Source organism: Pelmatolapia mariae, linkage group LG9, assembly GCF_036321145.2.
Source record: "Pelmatolapia mariae isolate MD_Pm_ZW linkage group LG9, Pm_UMD_F_2, whole genome shotgun sequence".
Taxonomy (NCBI): domain Eukaryota; kingdom Metazoa; phylum Chordata; class Actinopteri; order Cichliformes; family Cichlidae; genus Pelmatolapia; species Pelmatolapia mariae.
In genome coordinates, this window is record NC_086235.1 from 20,605,039 (window position 1) to 20,628,624 (window position 23,586).

The 23,586-nt window shown below is 40.7% G+C and overlaps 1 protein-coding gene across 2 annotated transcripts in view; it reads left to right on the forward strand.

Moving 5' to 3' along the window:
* The window catches only part of lg9h8orf34 (linkage group 9 C8orf34 homolog), a 73,673-nt gene that overhangs the window by 37,977 nt on the left and 12,110 nt on the right, over positions 1 to 23,586 (forward strand). For both annotated transcript variants that reach the window (XM_063483690.1, XM_063483692.1), the window contains exons 8-11: positions 2,921 to 3,056; positions 8,275 to 8,360; positions 8,459 to 8,532; positions 17,302 to 17,428. In XM_063483690.1, the coding sequence (XP_063339760.1) occupies positions 2,921 to 3,056; positions 8,275 to 8,360; positions 8,459 to 8,532; positions 17,302 to 17,428 (423 nt within the window). The remainder of the gene's footprint in view (positions 1 to 2,920; positions 3,057 to 8,274; positions 8,361 to 8,458; positions 8,533 to 17,301; positions 17,429 to 23,586) is intronic.

Genomic DNA, 23,586 nt, shown 5'->3' on the forward strand with positions numbered 1-23,586 from the left:
TGTATCCTATCTGTCCTTCACTAAACACTAAAACAGCCCTTTTTCTCTGGCTGTGTGGAATTGAGTAACATATTGTCAAATGTAGAAGAAAACCAAAAAACTTTGCAAAAGATTTTAACATAATTTTAGATGAGGGTTTTACTGACAAGGTGACTGTAAAATGGCTTTGTTTCTTTGATGCTGGGACATATTTTCAACACATTCTGTGCCACGACTAACAAATAACTTCTGCTTCTTAAGAGAATGTGGTTTTGTATTTTACATATTTCTGAAACCATGAAAACACTTACTTTTTATGACAGCAAACAAGTGGGAATAAACAAACCAATATAAGAGAAGAAAGCTCATAAAGGCTACTGGTTATACAGTTAGAGAGTCAAAGCTGACATGTGCAGAGGAGGGATAGTGGACGAAGTGGACAAAGGATGTTAAATGTGGAGCTGCCAGACAGGAGAAGAGGGAAATCTCAAAGGAAACTCATGGATGTAATGAAGGAGGACATGCAGAGGGTTGGTGGGACAGAAGAGGATGCGAGGGATAGGGTGAGGTGGAGGCAGTTGATCTGTGTGATTTCAGTAGCGTTTCTGTGGATATAAATATGTATTTTTGTGTGTTAAAGAAATGCTGTGTTTTAACCAGCTCTTAACAGGACGAACTATGGCCACTAAGGCTGTAACAATGTAGTGCTGTGGCATGCTAATACATGCATTGTTGGCTAATATCAGAGTGCAATTCAAAACAACAAAACAGGTTTAAAAATTGAAATTAATATTCACAGTATCACCTTTTCCCTTTTAGTCACTCGCAGACAAATGCAGGAATACAAATGGCTTAACATGCCAGAATTCAATCCCTCTTTATTTTAGTGTTATTTAGCCAGCATTTCAATATTTAATTTGAAATGGTTTCAAAATTCAACAGTTTAAAAAGATCTGCAAAATATGTGCAAATGACTCTGCTCTGGAATACATTTTACAGCATTTGGACTAACTGTAACTAAGTAAAATGATACAGTGAATGACGGCCAGGTGAAGTTTGATCTTTTCTCTCAGGAGTATGACTGTTCCTCTTTAAGCACGATCTGACGCCAACACGAGGATATCAGATCGTCCTCCTCTTTAATGGGCCCCTTAGTACTACTGCTCCATCACTTGAAAAGCCAACAAACCGTGCATGTAATATTTCTTGAGGGGCATCCTTCATACCAAGGCTTTCTGACTACAGGATGTCACAGACAGCAACCCCAGTGCATAACTACAATTAAAGTTGAAATAAAAAGCTGCAGAATTGCAGATCAGGCATGCAGTTGACAGTGGGAATGTTTCTAGGAATTGTTTTGTGAAAGGTGATGCTCTGAATACTTTTCATTCCTTTTTAAAATCTAGCTAGCGGTAGTTGTTTGTGACATAACACTAAAAATCTATTAACTGCCATCTGTCCTGACTTTCTTTTATGTAGCAGGTCAGGATAGGTGGATAACAAATACGACCGAAGGAAGACTTTTAGCCGTCTTGTTGCAATGATTTCACATAAAGGGGAGAAGAGACAGATGAGATTTTCTGGCTTTGTGCCACGCTGATGGATGGAGCGAGAGAGTTCTCATGAGCAAGTGTCATCCAATCTAATCCAGGTGATTAGTCATGCATTCTCCTCTTTCAAGGTGTGAGGCCCATTATTTCTCCCCCCCTAAACCAGGGGCCAGGTAATGTAATCGCAAAATGAAAAGTATCACTGTTGGTTTCAAGTAACTAGACACACAGATACGCAGACAGTCAGGCACGTACTGCGCTACGTGTATACAAGCAGAAACAATGGCAGCGAGAAGCTCGAGTATACTGTCTGGCCTGAAGGTGACCTCCGCCCCCTCACCCCAATTGGCAAAGCTCAGATATTCATCTGGTCTGAGAAAAATGGGAGAAATATTGTTATGGTGACCATTCAAAATGTTGATTTAAACATTTAAAAAACTTGAACAGCACATTTCACAGAGGAAGATGCCAAAACACCCGCACGCTATTCGTTCTCACGGAAAGGACCGTGACACGGAAAATACTGCAGTATGTTTTATCTCTTGGGGATGCACTCAAAACCAAAATGGCCTGGCTGATTCAGACGCTCCCCTTTGATACTGGAATTGTATTAATGAACAGTTACAAGTCTGTAACTGTTCAACATCACCACTGTTTTTTTCATAAATCATGTTACTGGTGTGATTTATTCCTCTGTGGTGTTTGTCCTCTGTCTATTAAAGACATTTGTAGTGTGCTCTGTGTCTTGATGCGGATACCTGATAAAACCAGGTCAGGTTTGCATCACATCCATTTCTCAGACTTTGAATTGTTTGAATTGTAGCATGTGGACAGTATTTACACTCATAAGGAATGTCATATGGACTTCTTTAGAATCAGAGGGGAGAGAGTCTATGTTTGTGTGCTCTGCAACTGTTTGCTCTTCAGGACAGTAAGAGATCAGACAAAACCCAGTTTTCCACCTCTCCATCACCCTTTCCTTCCATCTTACCACTCGTTTTTTCTCCATATTGTTCTTTGTCCAGTTCAACTTGTTAACCATCCTGTTTCTGTGCAGGAATAATGCGGTCCTGTCATCACCTTGTTAAAATCATTCCTCATAACAAAGTGTTATCCATGTGAACTTTATGATTCTGCACTTTTTTGTGGATCCATGCCTATGGAGTGTGTGTGAAGCAGCACAGCAACAGGGCTAAGCCGAGTGTCTCTTTACTGTGATGTGCTTGCTTTCTCGTTTGGCTCTTAGCAGACTGTCATCACAGGGGATCGTTAGTGGAGGGAGATACCAAAGTATGATTAATAACTGTCCTTTCTGTCTCTTGTTTTCACTCCATTTTCTTTGCTTTCCTTTCCCTGTTGCTGTCTCTGTGTTACTCCCTCTCTGCTCCCAGAGGACCTGGATGACCTGCGGATGGAGGGTGTGACAGGGCTGGTTCTATCCGGCAGTAAGTTCAGCCAAGGACGCAGCTCCTATCAGCCTGAACCACAGGCCAAAGTTACACTCAACATCTGCTCTAGGTGTGCCAGGTAAATGTTTCTACCTTCTCTTTTCTGGCACAGTGGACGGAGAATATACGCACAGTTCTGTTCAAAAGTTTGAAATGTCCTTGTTTTTACCTCTATAAAACATTACACTGATCAGGCCAATGTTTCATGGAATCATTCATCACAATATCAAACTATAGTACTAATCTTAGCATATGTGTGTATATATGTCTGTATGTACTCTGTCTTCTCAACAAACCTTTCACAAACATCTTCACACATGCAGTGGTTATTAACATGAATATGTTTATACAAATAGCATTTAATCGTCTTCATCGTTCTCCGTTTGCATTTGTTTCGCATGTCAGCATGGAGCTGGTCAAGTGTCTGGATCGTTTGTAGATTCCATTACAGTCTCAAAATGCCCCTCCATAAAAGTTTTTTTTTCTGAAACCCATCAGTTTGTTTTTTTCTGGTAGTAGGGATGAACGGTGTTCCCTGTGGGAGTTGTCAGACAAGTAAAGATTTTAAGCTACGATGTGTACTACTCTATTACAAGAGCAATTCAAACTGGTTCTCCTTAGAACAGAAAGAAAAAGCGAGGCTCAAGGGCACAACTGAGCAAAAGAACAACACAATCATTATAATACATCAGAATAGTTAGTTTGAAAAACAGACGTTGCATTTTTTTCAGCTTGCAACTTCATTTAATAGAACTAAAAAGCCAGACTGTGGGGATTGGTGAAAGGAGTAGTATACACCTCTGCATGAAGTCATGTGTTTTTGGAAATTTTCTTCATGGATTAACCTTTTCTTAGAAAAAGAATAGGCTGATGAATTTAACAATGATAGATTATTTATAACTAATGATAGGATCGATATTTTGTTTCTATCCTCTAAGTTCAGTACATAGCCCTCTGAATGTGTTAAATAATTGCCTTGGATGAAAGAAATATGCCTCAAACATGAACTATGAAAAAAAACTTCATGACACACTGCTCTCCCGTACTTAGGGTGCGGCATTGGTATTGGTACGACATGGTCCTGGGCCTGTGACCCAATGTTTGCGTTGCTGGTTAATTAATATTCTTTCATTTAGTGTTATTCATGGTTCAGTTTCCTTGCTTTTCCATTTATATTTCTAGTTCTCTTAGTTATTTTCTGCTTTGGTTATATTTATACATTCTAGTCTTTAGGGTTTTGATACTGTGTCTCATGCCTAAACATCCTTGTCTTTATGTTTGTGTGTCTCCCTTGTGTCTGTTTTCTGTGCTCTCTTTCTGTCTCCCCAGTCGGTTATGTTCCCATGTCTGTCTTCCCTGGTTCCACTGTCTAGTCCGTGTCTTAGTGTATGTTTCATGTTTCCTGTTTTATTTTGATAGTCCCTTGTCCAGGGTTCAGCGTGTTCAGTTTTGCGTGTCTTTGCGTCTGATTAGTTCCAGCTGTGTTTCCTTCCTGTTTCCCACCGTCTCGTTATCCACTGTGTATTTAGTCCTCTGTCTTCCTCTGCCTGTTGTCGAATTGTTTGTTCAGCCACCCTGCTCATCTTCCCCCATGTTTACAAGTCTCAGGTTTTTCATGTTCCAGGTTTCATGTCTCAGGTTTCAGGTCTTCACGTGCCATGTACTTAGTGTTTAGTTATTTTCCCAGTTTAGGTTTTTGTTGGTTTAGTCTTTGTCTCCCTTTTGCTTTTTGTTTGCCTTTCATAGAGCCGTAAATAAAGGCTTTTAGTTCCTGTCCGTCTCCAGAGTCTGCCTTTGGATCCACTCTCTCTCCACTCCTTGTCTGTCTCTAGTGTTATTTACAACATTTTTTGAGTTTTGTAATAATATAAAACAGCTTTCCTTAAGAAAGTATAACCAGTTGAGAAGACTTGTTCTTTCTAGTAGTCAGGTAAATAGATTAATGCTGTTGCAATGGATAACTTGTTATCTTAGCTTAAAGACTGGAGGCAGTGTATAGGTGACAAATAGCTGTTTTTCCAGGATTATGTTAAATTATTGCCCAAAGCCAGGAAATTGCTCAGCTCTTAACCCCATGCAAAGCCACACTTACTGTTTTTTTTACTAGATAATCTCCTCATCAAAGTCTCAGCAAGAACTGAAACAAATTCATCTCCTGACTGAAATGCTAAACAATTTCTGTAAATTTTCCTCTACAGTTCATTTGTCATTACTATACCGTAGCATCTGCTGCATCCATTTTTTTCTTTCAAACATCCAACACTTCTTTCTTATCCTTTTCTTACCCTCCATTTCCTCTCTCTGCATTTGTATCAGAGGTAGCAGAGAATAATATCATATCTGAAGTCCATTCCAGTGTTGCTTGTTTTCAAAAATCAGCTCTAGCGAGGATAATTGTCTCCATTATCACCCTTTCTCTTGTTATCATAGTTTTTCTCCTCAGACACATTTCCTGTTTCCCTCAGATTCACATCGTCAGTCTGGTGCTCAGATTTCTGAGTTTTGGGTGTGATACCGTAGGCAGGTGTGGGCAAAACTCTTCCTTGATGCCAGTCAAAGATAAACGGTATCTTCTTGATGAGACGCCAGGCACGAATCTGCCTGCACAGCCTCCACTGGTTGGGGTCTGGAATTTGTTTGTTTCCTACTCTTCTTTCATTCATGCAGCTTATCAGTTTCGTTCCACACGCAGGCTGCGGGTTGTTGTCAAAGGTTTGTGCAGGAGGATGAATGCTATCGCTGGATTTTTGTTGGCAGTTTATCGACTTGATGTTTTTAAGCGAATTGTTTATACCTTTTGTCCCATGGTGGAATTAGTGGCAAAGCAAAGCGGCATCTGTATCTGGAGTCATTTTTGGCTCTTGTGAAGGGTTTTTTTTTTGTTACTGAAATGTCAGACATCTGTTCCCTTTCTCTGTCTTCCTTTATCCTTTCGGCTGAAGCCAAATTCTTGTTTCGTCCTCTTTAACCTGACCACCGAATCTTTCCCAAGTTTTATTGGCAAAGGAGCTGTGGTCTTTCAAAGTCATTTTTGGGTAGTCTAAGGCCATAAACAGATCAGTAAGCTGGAAAAGTGCTGCACGCATGGCTTGCCCTTTGTGCTGTTCTGAGAAGACAGATTTCTCAAATTAGGGTTGTGAGGAAGTTCATACGTGCACAGACTCAGGTATTCATGGATGCACACATAAAACATGTGCATGCATGTTCTTGTATGCATACACTGACATGAGCAGAAGATTGCAGGGGTAAAGGTCAGAGAGCAGGTTGGAGAGAGGCAGCCTGGACACAGGTTTCAAACTGTCTAATTTTACCTTGATGGGATTCGCAGAAGCTTTAAAATTGTTCTTCAGAAAACTAACATGTGTGCCAGTGCATCTGTCCTTCGAGTCAGCATCAGTGAGACTTATTGAGAGATGTGACCTTGCAGTACTGCTCATGTTAGTTCATTTTAATATTGACATGACTGAGGGGAATCTTTGCAATATTTTATAACTCACATAAAGATACCAGAGGCTTGCTTGGCTCAGCAGGGAACTGTGAACACTGGCCCAAGCTGGATAAGCATTCCTCACATACCCGTCATCCCTCGGTCAGACACATTCGAATCCAGCTTCCCTTGTGTTTTTTTACAGGTCAGTGAGGTCTATCAGTCTGGGCAAATGAGACTGAACCACTACCCCAAACCAGGAAAAAGTGACACCTAATTTCACACCCACAGTGTGAAGGCGATAACTCAGTTCCCATTTGGGCACCATAATAAGAACAAAATGTCAACTTTGCACTGCAGGATCGCTTTTCTCTTTGAACTCACTGACCCCGTATTGAAACTGATCCCTGCCTTCTAAGACACCTTCTCTTGCCAACGTCCTTTTCCGTCCCTTCTGTCCAGACACTGGCCACACCACCAAATGCTCCAGTCAGCCAGTGTGCCTCTTAACCAGCAGTGGCAGGTCTGAAAACATGCAGCTTCCAGTGGCTCTCTGCTGGTTGGTTGAAGTGCAAAATGCTGTGTGGCCTGTGTGTTGTGGCCACGTTTCTGCCTTTTGGGCTATAACTGTGGTCACACCAACATTTCATCCACCTCCCTTATTGGCCTGATCAGTTCATTTAAAGAGCATGTACTCCCGCCACAAAATCTCCTGTGTGCAAACGCATCCCAGATCTTAGGCCTGCTCTGAAGTAGCTGGCAGTGCGGTTTTAAGGAAATGGATAGATTTCCACAAACCTCTTTTGGACTTGTCGTTCTCATTAAATTAATTGCTTTCATATCAGGAATGCACTAGGGGAATTGTAGTCAAGACTTGCGGCTATGAGTAGCTTTTGTTCAGAGAATGGGAAGGCCTTTTGATAGTCATCTTGGGTACTTTTAATGGTCTTATAAAGACCATTAAAGAGGGGGGGAGACAAGGAGAGGGATGTCTAAAGAAGGAAAGAAATAGAATCCACTTTAAGAAGTTGCGCTCTGCCTTTAGTCTCGATGTAGAGGTAGAAACAAGGAGGCCCTGCAGCTGGGAATGCAGCTGTGCCATAAAGGCATAGGGATTGCTTTCCTTTGTCTTCAGCTAATGGTTGCTCTCATGACATGGAAACAGCATGAGGTATAAAGAATTTGATGCCAACGTGGTGCGTGCACAAATTTGACATATGATGTGATTTACAGTTACAGCTATAGTGAGTGTATAGAGGGTACGAATTAGCATTTTAGAAGAGCATAAATGCATTTAAATAGCATTTTTCTCTTCTCGCTGAAAGGTGAAACGAGAAAAGGCTGTTTGTCTTTCATCTGCAGTTTACTTCACTATCTCTGGGCAGCCCAAATCTTTTGCTACCTTAAGACAGCCAAATCTGTCAGACCCACTTCCATTTCAGTCCACGGTGTTATCTTTAAAAAAAAAAGCAATATGGGCTTGGAACACATTCTGATAAAAAACAGTAACTGAATGATGTCAGGGAAAATAGTAGCTGCGTGCCAGTTTTTAGTTTTTCTTATTCATCTTCAGTTTTATGTTTTTATAAGCATAGGGATAGTGGAGGTGCTACTGCCTGTGTACACATCATCTCTTTGTGCATTACTGTCTTTTATTCATTATTATTCAGATTTAATTTCAGCAAAAACAAAAAAGTTTGTGACCTGAAACCGATCTCCGTGCCGATCCAGATTTCGCCGAACGTTTCGCTAAACATTTCCTCATTGTCTCATCACCTCAGACTGATTGAGGCTGGCTTGTTTTTTTATCTGACATTCAATTTCCAAACATGCGCTGCAGTGCAAGTTTATGTTGTGTGTTGTTTTCCAGGTTGCAGGGAGACACACTATCAGACAGCAGATCAGAAGAGGAGCATAGGCCACACATATCTGAACAAGCTGTACCTGATATATCATGTAAGTTGCAGTTCATACTTAATATATAAAATCTTTATGCCGTTGCACTCTGCTTTATGCTTCCTTTTTCCCTCGTTTGTGCGTATCGTCTGGAGCAGCTCCTTTGCCCGGGTTGGACACAGTGGCGGGACGACTCCAGGAATGCGACACCTTATCTCAGATGTCAGGCTCTGTAAGTGTCCTCCCTACATCCATCACCAAACAATTAAGATCGCTTTACAACCATCAATTACCTAGTCGCTCTCTCCTCCTCGACTGCTATTGTCTCGAAACCACCTCGAGCCCCTCGTTAACAGAACAAGGCCCAAGTAAAAGTGATCCATCTTCATGTGGGGATTTCAGCTTACACAACAGCTGATAGCGCTAAACAGCCCCAATTAAAACTCTCCCTGTATCACTTTGCTTGCCTTTCACAGCTCTTGTGTGCAGTTTGAAAGGAATACACAAAAAGAATATCGAGCGACGTAACAGCCGCAGCAGATTTAGATGGGTTTGATAATGGATCTAAATATTTCTGGGTTACAGTAGGTACACAAAGGTTTGTTGAATAGCAAAGTGGCGTGATAAACCTCAGACGCTTCAGGGAAGAAATCTATAGTGGCCTTACGTGGCGCACACCAGACTCACACAAAGGCACATGCTGTTAATAAAGCGTTCAGCTAAGACGCCGGTACCTTTGTATAATTACCTCTCCGAAAAGCCAATACTTTTTTTTAAAAATATAATTGCCCAATCTAAGTGTTAGACAAGGCTTTTTACTGCTTTTTTTAAGAAAGAAAGGAGCCAGTGCAGTGCTCCGTGTGTGGAGCAGATGCAGAGAGGCTCCAGACTAACTGGGAGCAGACCTTTAGTAACTGAAGGACTAAAGCAGTAGTCGGAGCTCTGACGGATTTAGCCAAATACAATAGCCTCCATCCTGAAACTGTAGACATTTGGACCTTAACATGCCAGTCACACTAATTCCCAGCATTTTACAAGCGTTTTCTTTGACACAACGCACAGAAGGATTTAGAACCGAAAAGCTGAGGCTTGACCGCAACCAACACAGAGTAACAGAGTTTTAATAGTTCTGAAAGAGTTAAGTCGATCAATTTAGCCTGTGCCTTTTATTTCTCCTTTCCAATGACCTTCACATCCACACTTAACCACTAGTTTGTAGCTGTGTGCAACAAGGGATTAGACACTCCATCCTGCCGCTACACTGCAATCTTCACAGGTTAAGCCTGTCTGGCAACTTAGAGAACAGTGCGCTAATAGGTCCCATATGGACTCTGCAAGTGCAAATATCTCCTGTAACCTATAGTGCTGCAAGTAACCGTGCTTGTTTCGTGCTTAATTGCTGATATTTGGCCCTCTTCGAAAGGCAAATGCAATTTGTAATAGCTTGTAAGTTCAGCTAGTCGTCCAGGGGCTTGTGGAGTAAAATGACTAAGCAGTGTGGAAGTTTTTTTTTCTTTTATGGTTTATTTGGTGGGAGGTGGGAGTACAGTATGACATATAACTCGAATAAAGTTATTATTATATTGTACAGAGTAAAGACATAAGATTTCATTACACTGGCAGAAAAGTGTCTTGGTGCTTCCTCTCTTGTCGCAGTGGTCATTGCATTTTTTTACTTTTTTTTTGCGACTTTAAAAAGTTTGAAGTCATATTTTATTATTAGCATTTACAACTGTCCATAAATAAAGGCCTGGTTTGGGCAGTAAATGCCCTGGAGATGTTGGAAAGTAAACACTCTTAATGGTTATCATTATTAGTCTCCTACCTCTGCCAGCTCCCTTTAGGTGATAATTGCCCCATAAAGACAAATTCTTTCCTAAAGCAATAGCCAGGCGTAAATTCCCCCCCAAATTCTCCCACTTTCCTTTGTAACTGTTAAGTGATATGTGTTAATCAGATTTGCTCTGAGTGGTATGGGTGTTACCATCGTAAAATATGCCAAGGGAAACTGCTCACTTGTATGCTGGAAATAAGATAATTAGTGTGATGCAGTGCTGTGTGTGTGAGAGAGATGCGAAGCAGAACTGTTATGAGGGTTTATTTCTGTTTCCGAAGGAATCTTGGCTCTATGGCTTTTTATATTTGGCAACAGTCTGCTCCCCACACCTCCACAGACACGGATGTATGGTTGTCATCTGAGCAAATCGCACAGCGTAGCCACACAACGCAAGTGCTGGTGTAATCTGCCAAAAGCTTTGTTTTGGATTCACAGGATTTTCTGTTTTCCTTTATTTGCCTGTGCGCTAAAATGATTTTCGCTTACAATGATGGAGAGATTTCTGTTAGGGAATTTCTTGTAATAGATCCATCTATCTATTTTTCCTCCATTTTTCCAGTTTAGAGTCATGGGAGATGCTGAAACCTCGCCCAGCATCATAGGATAAGAAGCAGTGTACATCCTGGAGAGTCTGTTGCAGGCTAACACGTTGAAGCACTTTCACATCTTTAACATTTTTTTTTTAAGTTTTGGGAAATGAACTCCAAGATGTCACACATACAAAAACTAATCTTTTGTGTTATGGCAGACTGATTCTAAGGCTTCAGCTAAATTTTGAAGTACAGTGCAGTAAAAATATAATTTTTCCCGCAGACTCTTTGAGCTTTAGAGCCAATGTTTATCTATTTCTTGTAAAGAATCATCTCATTTGCACTTCTATTGACACTTTTCGTTGTTTTTCTCTGATTTAAGAACAGCCAGTGTGTCATAAAGTCGGTCTTTGGAGCACTTGAGTGAAAGCCTAACTGTGTTATTGTCAATATCCTGTCTGCTTTTGGCTGTGGTTGGATGAGTGAGCCTCTGAGCTCTGTATGCAAGTCCATAAAATCCATTAGGTGATTCTGCTGTAAGCCAAAACAACAGGAATTCATTAAAAGTGTGAGTGTTATTCTCCCACAGCCATGCAACTTAGATGGGGCTGCAAAAGCAAAGTGAGTTATTTAGAAAACCTGTAATAAATTCTGTTTCTTAGTGTAAAGCTTAGCCGATTAATCCATGTAAGGATATAACAGAATATATGACCCTATTTTTGTTTCTTTTCACTACAAATAATATTGTTTTAAACCCATTCCCCAGAATAGAGGAAAAGACTTTTCAGCTGTACAGCACTGACGCATCACTACACCTGATTCTACAAAAAACACAGGACTGGCTGGGTACTCGTCAGTATTTAATGCGCTGGCTTACCAGAGCTTCAACCCTGAGGCCCGATGACATAAAAGGTTCATGAGGCTCGAGATGAAAATTCACAGAGAGAAAAATGTCATGCTTCACTTTATGCTGAGTTTCTTTTGGCATGTGATGGTTTTAAGTCTGTATGTCAGCTCTCACTATGCCCAGATTAATCTCACACCAAATAGGGGTCCGCAGAGTGTCTTTCATGCAGCAGGTCTACTTTACACCACCTGGCACACAGTATTTTGTGCGAGCGCACTGCAGAGAGAGCTCAGGCCAAGCTCCTCATTGTTGGCTTCTGGCAGGAGCTCGGTCGTTGATAGTTATAACCGAGGAAGCTTTTTCAAAATTAAAAACGAGTATGAAGGAAACGAGGTACAGACAAGGCTAAAGTCGGTGGTTATCTCCTGCTGCTGCTGAAGTAGCAAAGGATGTGACTGATCCAAAACTTCATGTTAGCAAAGAAAAGGGCTGTTTTGTAGGTTGCTGCTTTATTGCGTTATGAGCTTGTAACAGCTTTTTGGCCTTTAATCACTAGACTAAACCTGACACCCTCGGTGATCCCGGCCAGTGCGTGGCAGGAATTTTAAAGATGTTTCTTTATTTCACAGACATGCCATTTTGCAAGTGCTAAAACATGACTATGTAACAAAATTGTTATTACAGCTTGACTGATATAGATTTTTTTAGATAAATACAGATATTTGGCGATTTAAAAAAATCTGGCATTCCGCTATGACTGCTGATATTTTTTTTCTCTCAGACATACAAGACAAATACATTTTACTAAAAATCTCATGTGTAGTTGTTTATGTACTTCTTTACCCTCTGCCCAACTCTGCTCGGATCAGTCGGTTGTCTTTGTGGCGTTCCACATGCGTGTCTTGCGAACAGGTAACAAAGTGCCCTCTGGTGGCCAAACTGTGTAATGCCAACACCCATAACATGGTTGTTTCTCCTGTCTCTTCTTTAATTTTTACATGTCTCATTAACCAGCTTTCATAAACGCTAATACTTCATCCATCCATCCATTTGCTTCCGCTTATCCTTTTCAGGGTCGTGGGAGGCGCTGGAGCCTTTCCCAGCTGTCATAGAGCGAGAGGCAGGGTACACCCTAGACAGGTCGCCAGTCTGTCACAGGGCTAACACAAAGAAAGAGACAACCATTCACACCTATGGGCAATTTAGATTGATCAATTAACCTATCCCTACTAACTGCATGTCTTTGGACTGTGGAAAGAACCCACGCAAACACGGGGAGAACGTGCAAACTCCACACAGAAAGACCCCGGCCTGATGGTGGAATTGAACTCAGGAACTTCTTGCTGTGCAGCAACAGTGCTAACCACCGTGCCCTGCTAACACTTCAGAAAAATTAAATAAACACAGAGCCATTCATATTCATTCATTCATATGTCATCAAGTAGCTGATAGCAGCCGACAAAATCAGCCTGCAAATAAATCAGTCAGCTTCAGATTATTATGACACAGAAAGAACTATGATATATCTCCTGATGATTAAAGCTCAAAGCTATATCATGAAGGTAAACTTTTGTTTTACTTCTTTAAACATAGTAAAGTTAGTGCCCCCCCCCAAAAAAAAAAAAGAAAAAAAGAAAAGCTGATTCTAAGGTGGTTTGGTGGGAACATTTGACTTCAAATTTAGTAGATTTTATATGGAGTGATCCACTTGTTTAAGGAGAACTGCAGTACCTTTAGTGCAGTCCACTAAAGGTACTGTGGTAGTGACGTACACTAAACACCCCAAACACTCGTAGTAGCAAATCCTATCAGCCAGAGCATTTATAACCCAAAGGAGCCCCAATACGTCAAGTGAAGCAGTTAAAAGCCTCAAATAATGAGCTGAAATGAGAGATGATCAAATAGAGTGTGTCTTGGTGCAAGGTCCTGTGTGTGTTTTGTGTATATTAGTCCCTATGCAACCCAGGCCTGACCACAACAAGAGTCCATCAATTGTGCTCGCAAAGCCAGCAGTACGCTCAAACCCCTGTGACTGCATGCACACACCCCCTCAGTCCTTGTTGTGTGGAGGGGCCATGTTGGACCAAACCCCAGATTGCGGTGATTATTACTGCTGACCACACACGTATAGCTCCACACATGCAGGCTATAAAATATTTGACTCTAGACGTCTATCCTCTCTCTTTCTGTCTTGTTTGCTCTCAACATGGAATCAATTTTGTAAGAAACAAGACCCATGTTTGTTAGTTAGCCAGAAGTTTTACCAGAAGGGTTTCCCCTTTTCTCTTTAAGCTTTCTTTAGTTTTATCATAGTGGGAGGGAGATCATACCAGTTTTGCACCACTGACATTAATACACTATAAGTCATTGCAAAATCACTTTTTATTTTGCAAATGAAAAGCCATTCCTTCCTGTCTTTTCGGCCGCGTGGATTAAAATATCGCACGTCATGCACTGTTTGTTATAAGAACAATAGATGCTCTAAACCATGGCTAAATGAAACCACTCTCCATCATTCTGTTGTATCGTCTCACCGTGTAATCAAGTCCATTTTGTGCCCCAACATCTCCTGTGTAGCATTTTTGTTTTGTACATGATTTTCAAATATGCCATATTGATACATGATTACATCTTCCAGGTGACTTTGTTAGTATGACTTCACTAAACTCAATGAAATAACTGTCATATTTTCATTGCACTGTCTGTTTGTTTATTGATCTTGTCTGATGAGGTGAATTTCTTACAGGCTTGCTTGGTTTTCCTGGTCTTTGGGACTGTGGAGTCCCATCAGCCTCGGCCTCCAGTCTGCTGTCTCCAGGATATATGGTCCTGATTACAGCAGAGCTTTAGAACTCAATGCAGATGTTGTGCTGTAGATGTTGCTAATAATAGTTGATCTATTGTATATCAAAAGCTCTTATAAAACCGGGCTCTTTAATAAGGCACTACGATAAATTTGATCTTTGATATAATCAACTTGGACTCTGGATTTCCGAAGCACCGGGGCTTTAAAATGTAACGACGTAAAGTCCACTTAAAATTGGGAATCTGTTGGTGGCCTTGTTTGCCAGAGCTGAGTAAAAAAGGCAAGAGGAGGACAGTGTGATGTCATGCTGCTGGATTTAGGGAGATACCACCAAAGAGAAAGAAATAAAGCTGGGGAGGGGATTCATTTGTAGCACTCAACCCGCCTTGCTGCTTTATGAGGACTGTAATTAAAGATTGGCTTGGGTGTTGTGGTTCTGTGACCACAGAACGCCTTATGTATCTGACAGGCATGAAGATCAATGCCATAGATCCTGGGAATGATCTTCTGTCATTTATCAGAGGATAGCAGCTTCCCTTGTTTTTCACTACACCTACTCTTTAAGCATTGCAGTCCTCTTTGAGGGGAGCTTAACATGTTACTGTACAACAAAACTGAGTTAACCTCCTCTCTGTGCAAGAATACTAAAATGTTAAGAGATTCTTCTTATAATAGAGTGTATTCCTTCCTGTGCATATACTGGGATTTTTGGCTGCTTGTTACCTAGCAGGTCGCCATAGCCCATGGATCTGCATATTTTTATATTTCTGATTTTGCACAGATTTTACAACACATAACCTTCATGATGCAGCCCTCCCATTTATCCGGGCACGGGACCTGTATTAGGAGTATGATGACCCCCTGAGTTTGTGTCCCAGACAGGGGATTTTTCTTTTGCAAGACGAATGTGTTAAGAACTACACCTCTTAACCCAAAAGGACAATCCCAATGCAAAAATCTGATCAATGAAATTTTTTTTATTTTCTTCTTCTTCTTTTTTTTAAATAGGCTATTTTGTCTGTCCACCTTTATGTTTGATGGTTGCCAGTTTTTCACTCCTTTATTATTCACACAGTTCTTCTCAGTCGCTCTTTGCTGCAGAGGTTTTATCACTGAAGATCTCCAAAGGATCTGTTGGATTTTAGTGAGAGGACACGCTTATCCAGCTCATAGTTTTCGCCGTAAAGATCCTTGTCCCCTGTGCGTTTTTGGACACAGTCGTGTTGTAAAATTCCTTTCCTCTCGAGCTTCTTGTGGCTGCCCAGTTACTGAATGAAAACACCATTTAGTATTCAGTTGCCCCGACCGTCCATGCACCTTTGACATTAATGCTGTCCCATAACATTACACTCACACATCCTTGTTTCATGCACTCCTCTGTGGTGTTATTGGCCAGGTTCACACCAGACATGCTGGAAACCATCAGATCCACACAAATTTATTTTGGTTGTAACTGACCAAAGCGTGTTCTGCACTTCATCAGGCTTCTTTTCTCGTCCTTCGGCCAAGTTAAATCTTGCAGTTTTATGAGTAATGGCTTTTTTGAGGTTGACTTTATCCAGTGTCCGTCGCAGCGCCCGACACCACCAGATATTCTTCTCGCCGAATCAAAAGCATTTGCTTGTCTTTTTTCCAAATAGGAGGTTTGTGTGAGGTCACCAACTCCATCTTCCGTTACTGGTAACACGGCTCTTCCTACACTCCCATTCACACTGTTTATTTTTTGCCACACTCAGCTATGTTGTATTAGATATAACCCAGGAGGAAATTGTGTGTTCACAGGTGTTCTTTTATAACCTTGTTCAAGCAATTATCCTCAACTAGGATTTCATGTGGAATCGGTTTGGTTCCAGTGGTCACAGGTGTTCTGACATTTGTTCTATTAAAGTTGGACTTTGTGGCTTGTGTTTTATGTTCATAGTCTGTCGTGCATAGGATCAAGTACCTCGCACTTCAAAATAAAAATCAGAAAAATTATTGCAAGATGTTTTCATTTTGAACTATTTCACTGTTTTAGTGATATTGCGCAGCCGTGTGCTCGGGTTTTGCTATGAAGGGATTATCCCAGGATTGTCTTTAAAGACCGCTGGAAGCCTCGCTCTATGTATATCACCAGATGTCTCCAAACCTCACTCTGTGTCAGCACTTTGTCTAGTCAGCTCTGTCTCCCATTAAGTGCTTAGCACATCAAATGATGTAAGTGCTGGCATCAGAGGTATCATAACTTATCTAGTGTAAACCAAACTTACAGGAGGTGGAATTACGGCTGACAGGTTTTATTGTTCACCTGTGCTTGGAGCTCATGTACGCTTGGTCCACTGACTTAACAGATCATCTGGCCGCTTGCGTCCTATCAAAGGAAAAAAAATAGGAGGATTAGGCATGCTGCCATTAAAGAACTTGGCAAAGTTTAGACTATCTAACAGGTCCCTTTCCAAATCATACACTTGGCCATGATTGGTATGAGCAAAATAGGCCAAACACAGCAACTACACATAAGTGATCCAATCTGCCTTTTTATTTCTTTCATTTCATATGCTTTAGAATATGATCATCTCTATTTAAAAAAAAAAAAGTGTCACGCGAACTCTGGAAACTATTCAAAGTGGCTGATTTATTGCTCCGTAACTGGCAGCGCGAGATTTGCTGCTGCCAGGCTCGTTGCCAACAGACTGGTGTGCATACACGCTCCTATAGATTTACTGATAGTTACACAAAAATGCTCTGAACCACTACTGACTGTCTAGCACCCTGCACTCAGTTAACACAGTGCACTCCATGATGTATGCTTTCATCTACACTTGCTGTGGTTTCTTGTGTTTTTCTTGAGCTCGTAAAATAATAATTGGCTCTTTTTTTTTTCCCCCAGCAGATATGGCTCAGATATTTCCAGCAAAAGCTGAAAATTATATAAAGAGTTAATTGAAGGGTCTTTCTTCTAATGTGACTTTCTCTCTCTTTCTGTTTTCCTTGCTAACTAGCGTCAGGCTGTCTGGGAGGCTGATCTGAAGGCTGTGAGAGGTGGGAGCTCTGTCGGGCAGACGGGCCTGCTACTGGGCGACTCCCTCTTTTCTAAAGAGCTGGAGAACATGGGCAAACAGCTTGCTGGTAGGCAGTTGTATGTGTATGTTTGCGTGCTTTATGTGTGTATGCGTCTGCATGTGATATTAGCTATAATGATGAATTGTGAGACTCAGGCAGATCAAAAAGCCTTCTTTCTTTGAAAGCAAAAACACTGTGCCAGCATGCACACATGCAGGCATGCAAAACTATAGAGTCTTATATAACTGAAGGGGATTTAGATAGCACTTGAGGAGTGGGAGGGGTGGGGGGCTATCCAGTAAAAGAATACACAGCTTTTGGTGGAAGGAATTTCCTGGTTAATTAAAAACTAAGACTTATGGAGCCCTGGATTAGCCAGAAAAAGAAAAAATGAGCTATTTTATTACATTGTATAAAGGTTTTAGCACGTTTTGATTAATTCATTCTCTCGCTTTAATAATAAAATACAAACATCAAAGATCAATAACTTTTATGCAAAGTGTTAAAATTCAAGCAGCGACCCTTTTCCAAATGCGATTTCATGAAACAATTCACCTTCTCTCAGTGGCCAGTGATGAAATGAGTGCACAGGGATGGTCACTCTTACATGAGGTAGTGTCACCAAGAAACAATAATAATTGGCTGATTATACACTACTTTATATAAGAGCACTTTCCACAAGGGTGGTCCACTTACTTAAATTTGTTCTGAACATGAAGCTCATTGCAGTTTGTTAGTTTTTTAATGAAATCCACACTGTGACTGTGGACCAAGGGAATCGACTGTGTATGAACCACAAATCCAAAGAGAAATCTGCATCTGAGAATAGCATGTGAAGACGTCCGTTACCACTGCATCTGTTTACTTTGTCTTTAAAGAAATGCACAATAACTCTTGGAAAGAAATTACCTTGACTTTGGATCAATCTCTTTCAAATGTATATAATGCATATGTGAACAGTGAACAGTTAACTGCTTAACAGTTAGTTAAGAGAATCTACCCATGATATTTGCAGCTGTCTATATCCGCATCCATGTCCACAATGATAGCGTAAGAGTGGAGAATATGAGCATTCGTCCTAATGAGAAAAATTACTTCCAGTAAAATTAAAAACCCCAAATTATGCAAAAGCCTTTTCCCCTACTTAAAAGCCCTGTAGTAAAACCATCCAGACATGTGGATGTGGACTGAAGTTACTGAATATTTTTTCATCTCAGTGTAGACTCTCTGTATGCACTCAACTCACCTTCAGCAAAAAAAGACTGATGGTATTCATCCAGCTCAGGGGAGAGATTGTTCTGGCAAAATTCGATTGTTTATCTTATTCTCTGTTTTGGTTTAAACATTTTTCTTATAAGCTATTGATCAGGGAAATTATAATCTATTTGCACAGGGTGTTCTGCTCTTTTGGCACACTTATATAACTCACGCACACAACCAAAACGCGAGGACAGGATGTATCTTTTGGCTTTGAATTATTTAAATCACAGGAACAAATGAATCTATAACACGGGAATGAATTATATAGCATTTTGTGTGCTTAGTATAGTAAGATATGTATATTCTTATCTCTCTCTGCTCCTCCTGGGCTTTATGGAGAGTAAATAGAAAAACTAATTAAAAATATTTTCCACATGCCAGGAATCCTATTGAGCTTCAGTTTTGACAGGTTCAGTTAATAACTCTCACTCCCGCTGCTGAGTCAATACGAGCCGATCGAAGGCTGACTCTGTTGGAGTGTTATTTGTCTGACGAAATGGAATTTGTGTGGCAATTTGGAAATGATTATTCTTAATGTAGTCCAAGGCTGAGCTTTGATATATGTGATGTCTGGGTGACTCAGAGACTGCTTTTGTTGTCATGAAGATCAAGTATGAATCAGATGAAAGTGAGGAATAGAAGCCAGGGAGAGACTTGCCATTTACCGTCATGTGTCACACACTTGTTTGTATATGCACGTCCTCCCACTCTGTTTAACAGCGTCACAGTGTGTAAAGATTTCATACATGCCTTTGCATACCAGATATATTAAACACATGCTGGTCACACTGAGTGAATTCGTTTCTGTCAAACAGCAGTGGTCACAGCTGGAATGACCTTCTAAGCTCATCTGTAAATGACAGTAAATACACACCAAAAAAGAAAAAAAAGTTTGTGTTAAAAATGTACCAAATTTTCAGATGTTATTGATTTCTAGTTTTATACTGACTAGTCAGCCTGATGATTCCCAGCAGGCCTTTCGTAGAAGCTGTTAAACAAGCTAATTCAAGTCTTTAAAGCCTTTATTAGCTGTTAAATCTCTTCCACGTTATGAGCCAGAGCCTCACTGTTGAGCTTCTATTGTTTCCCCAGTTTGTGTTTGTATTTTGTGACATTTTCTTATGCACACTGCTCAAAAAGTTAAAGGAACACATTGAAAGCACATCAAATCTCAATGGGGAAAAAAATCATGCTGGTTGTCTACACTGATATGGGTACACTGGGTAATGTGTTAGGAACGAAAGGATCCCACATCATTTTATGGAAATGAAAAGTATCAACATACAGAGGGGCTGAATTCAGTGATTCAAAAACACCAAAAGAAACACAAAATGAAAATATGATGTGGCAGGCAAATCTATTTTGCTAATATTTCATTTCAGCAACTCAAAACGGTAGTCAGTAGTCTGTATGGCCTCTACATGCTTGTATGCATGCCTAAAAATGTTCCTGGGAGGCCAAAGCAGCCATAACTGATTATTAACCCCCTCTGCTACTTAACTGACCAGATCAATATCCCACAGGTTTAAGTGACTTGATGCTATACTCTGATTAAAAAGTGTTCCTTTAATTTTTTTGAGTAGTGTATGTATTCAGTTAGTGCTCACTGGGATTCTCTGTGAAGGTTCTCAGTCAGCCAGGTCATCGTAGTCTAAGGAGCTTGAAAAGAAAAGCGTCTGGACTTCTTTAAGTTTCTTGAAGATGTTTCACCTCTCATTGGAGAAGCTTCTTCAGTTCTAAGAGCAACTTTTGGAGAGTCCAAGATTTTAAGCCCTATGGGGGTGTCCCCCAAGAGGGTCATAGACCCCCTATTTCGAGGATGCCAATGTTCACATATTGCACAGAAAAGACAGATGGTTTGAAAGAGGAGTGAAAGAAGCCATCTATGTCGATTGTGAACAACCATCTTTGAACAGAGGACGGCGGCTTACAACACCAACTGTCTGCCATCTATAATCCAGTTTTGAGATCCCTTCCCAGAAGCCTTAACGCCCACTCACATCCTGGGCCATTTGACCTCAGTAAATCACATGATAGGGTGGGGCTAGGTTTCACAGTGACTGATTGTGACCCACACCCGTTGTCACACCTTGGCTCGTGTGATTAGGTAGAGGATTGATTGGGGGTCCATGACCCTCTTGGGGACATTCCCATAGGGCTTAAAATCTGGGACACTCCACCAGTTGCTCTTAGAACTGAAGAAGCTTCTCCGATGGGAGGTGAAACGTCTTCAAGAAACTTAATGAAGTTAATGAAGACGCTTTTCTTTCCAGGCTCCTTAGCTCACTGAGATTGTTTCTGGATTTTTTTTTTCCACACAGTTGCGCAAGAGTACATTTTGGAAATATAGCAGAGACAGAGGTTTTTGGACAGTTTTGGACAGTTTTTGTTTGTAATGTTGCGTCTGTACACCACCACGGGTATTTTAATTCAAACAATCAATATATGATTGAATTGCAGACTTTCCGTTTTACTCTAATTCAACAGATTTAACAAAAGCATTGGATTAATCATTTAGAAATTACACAGTCACCCATTTTAAGAAGTTCAAAGGTAATTGGACAAACTAACATCATTTTTACGGTTTACAGTTGCGTTATGGTTGCTGCTTGCTTGTGGGTCCCTCTGCCCTCAGTTTTGTATTTAATAGCTGAAAAGCTATGCTCTGTTGGGTTGAGATCAGGTCAGTGACTTGGCTGTTGAAGAATATCCACTTTCCTTGTCTTAAGAAACTCTTGGGCTGGTTTTGTAGTACGATTCAGGCCATTATCCATTTGCACTGTGAATCGCTCTCCAATGACTTTTGCAGCATTTGGCTGAATCGCAGCAGAGAGCGTAGCCCCATACACTTAACAATTCATCCTGCTACTTCTATCAGCAGTCACATCATCAATAAACACGAGTGGCTCGGTTCTGCTGGCAGCCATACATGACCATGCTACAATACTGGCTCCACCATGTTTGACGGATGATGTGGTATGCTTCAGGTCATGAGCTGTTTCTCTCCTTCGCCACACTTTTCTCTTCCCATCATTGTAGTGCAAGTTAATCTCAGTTTGGAGACAATTTTTTCCCCCTAAAACTGTCCAGGCTCTTTTCGATGTTTTTCTGTTCTTGAGTGTGACCAGTGGTCTGCACCTTACTGTAAACCCTCTGTATTTACATTCATGAAAGCATCTCTTGCTTATAGACTTGAAATTTAAATAATACACCTACTTCCTCAAGAGTGTTTTTGACTTGGCTATATGTCTTTAGCCGTTTTAGTCATCTTCTGTGGTCTACCTGGCATTTTAGTATTGCTGAGCCTGATTGCTGATATGTCCACTTCTAAAGTTTTTAATATTTAAGGTTTATCAGCCTAATACTGACCTCCTTTACTTGCATCAACATCTCTTTGGACCCCATATTGAGAGTTTGTGCGAATAACTAGTTCAAAAATGCAAGCTCAACACGAAATCAAGTTCAGATCATTTGTTTGCCTAAATTTAGTTTTGGGCCTCTGAAAATGAGGGTCTATGTATAAAAATGTCTGTAATACCTAAGTAGTTAATGTATTAGCACACTTCAAGTGTATAAATATACATAATTTTGTAGATTCATGCAAAGATAATCCCGCTCAGTTATTACCTTGAAGTGTGCGGCTGTGTATTTATATGCAGGCACCCTTTCCTCTGTCTGTATTTTCTTCTGAACTTGCTGTGTTTGGGGCATTTTTTGGCGGCGGTGGTTTCATTGCCCTCCAGTCATAAAACATGCACTCCATCGGCGTTTGGCCCTTTCTCTTGAGCTGGTGCAGAGGTGTGACTGTTTTTATTTGAACAAAACCACCCTGAAACAATCAGGAAACAATCCTTCATCTTCCTGATTCACTGCTTTGCCTTTCACTCTTTAGCTTGCTTGACCACATTTGCTCCCTCACTCTTGCTTGTTTGAGGCCAGGGAGGGGCCCGAGTCTGAAAGCTGTGTTTATATAATACCTATAACCTCCTCATCCGTTGTACAAAACATCGCAAACTGCTCAATTCATCAGTGACAAAGGCTTTTGTAAAAGAAAAAATCCCCCATTTAGAGCCAGGGATATCTCGTCAGAGTAAGAGTAAATAATCCCAAGAATTTTTCCAAGACCGCGTTGCCAACTTTTAATTTTACTTCCATTCACACCATGTGAGGAATGTGCATTTCTTTCACGTTATTTGTACGTTATCAATCCAAGGACAAAAGGGTAGCGTTTTAATTTCGTCAAGCAAACAGTATATTGTATACTTGTAAGCCTGCTGACAAATGACATGTCTTTAGCGCACTTGTTTATTTTCAGTGGAAGGATCCAATAAAGATTTCATGAGTTCTGAATGGTCGTATAGCGTGCTAGGGCCTTGTACTCGCTCACCACATGCAACTGCTTTTGGATCAAAGACTTTAATAGATCTGTTTCTATTTCTTCTTGTTTCCTTTCTGTCCTCCTCTGTCTCATTTTCTACCCTCTTTTCCCTGTTGTTGTTACTTGGGTTTGGGTTCAAACTCAAGGTTCATAGTATATGAATTTTGATGGCATGCCTCTTTATATCAGTGTCACTGAGATATGTTAAAGTATTCCTGTGTTTAACAAAGTCAGTTTAAAAATAAAACTGCTTTCATAGGCTACTCTTTACTGTTAGGTAGCTGGAGTGGAACGTCCATTTCTGTGTGTGTCGGTGTGTGTGGTGGTGGTGGTGGTGGTGGTGGGGGGGGGGGTGTATTTAGAGCAAAAGCATGTGGTGTTTATCATTATACTGGTAAATACCTCAAGATGAAAATATAAGCTTTATGGAAACACCGGAACTAAGGAATACATCCTGTTTACAGCTTTTTAAAATAATATCAGCCATCAGTGTGGGTGGACATAGTGTGGGTGATTAAGGACTTAAAGCGGGAAATCATTATATGCTGTACTTTACTTTGCACGTTTGTATTATTTATTTCACTGC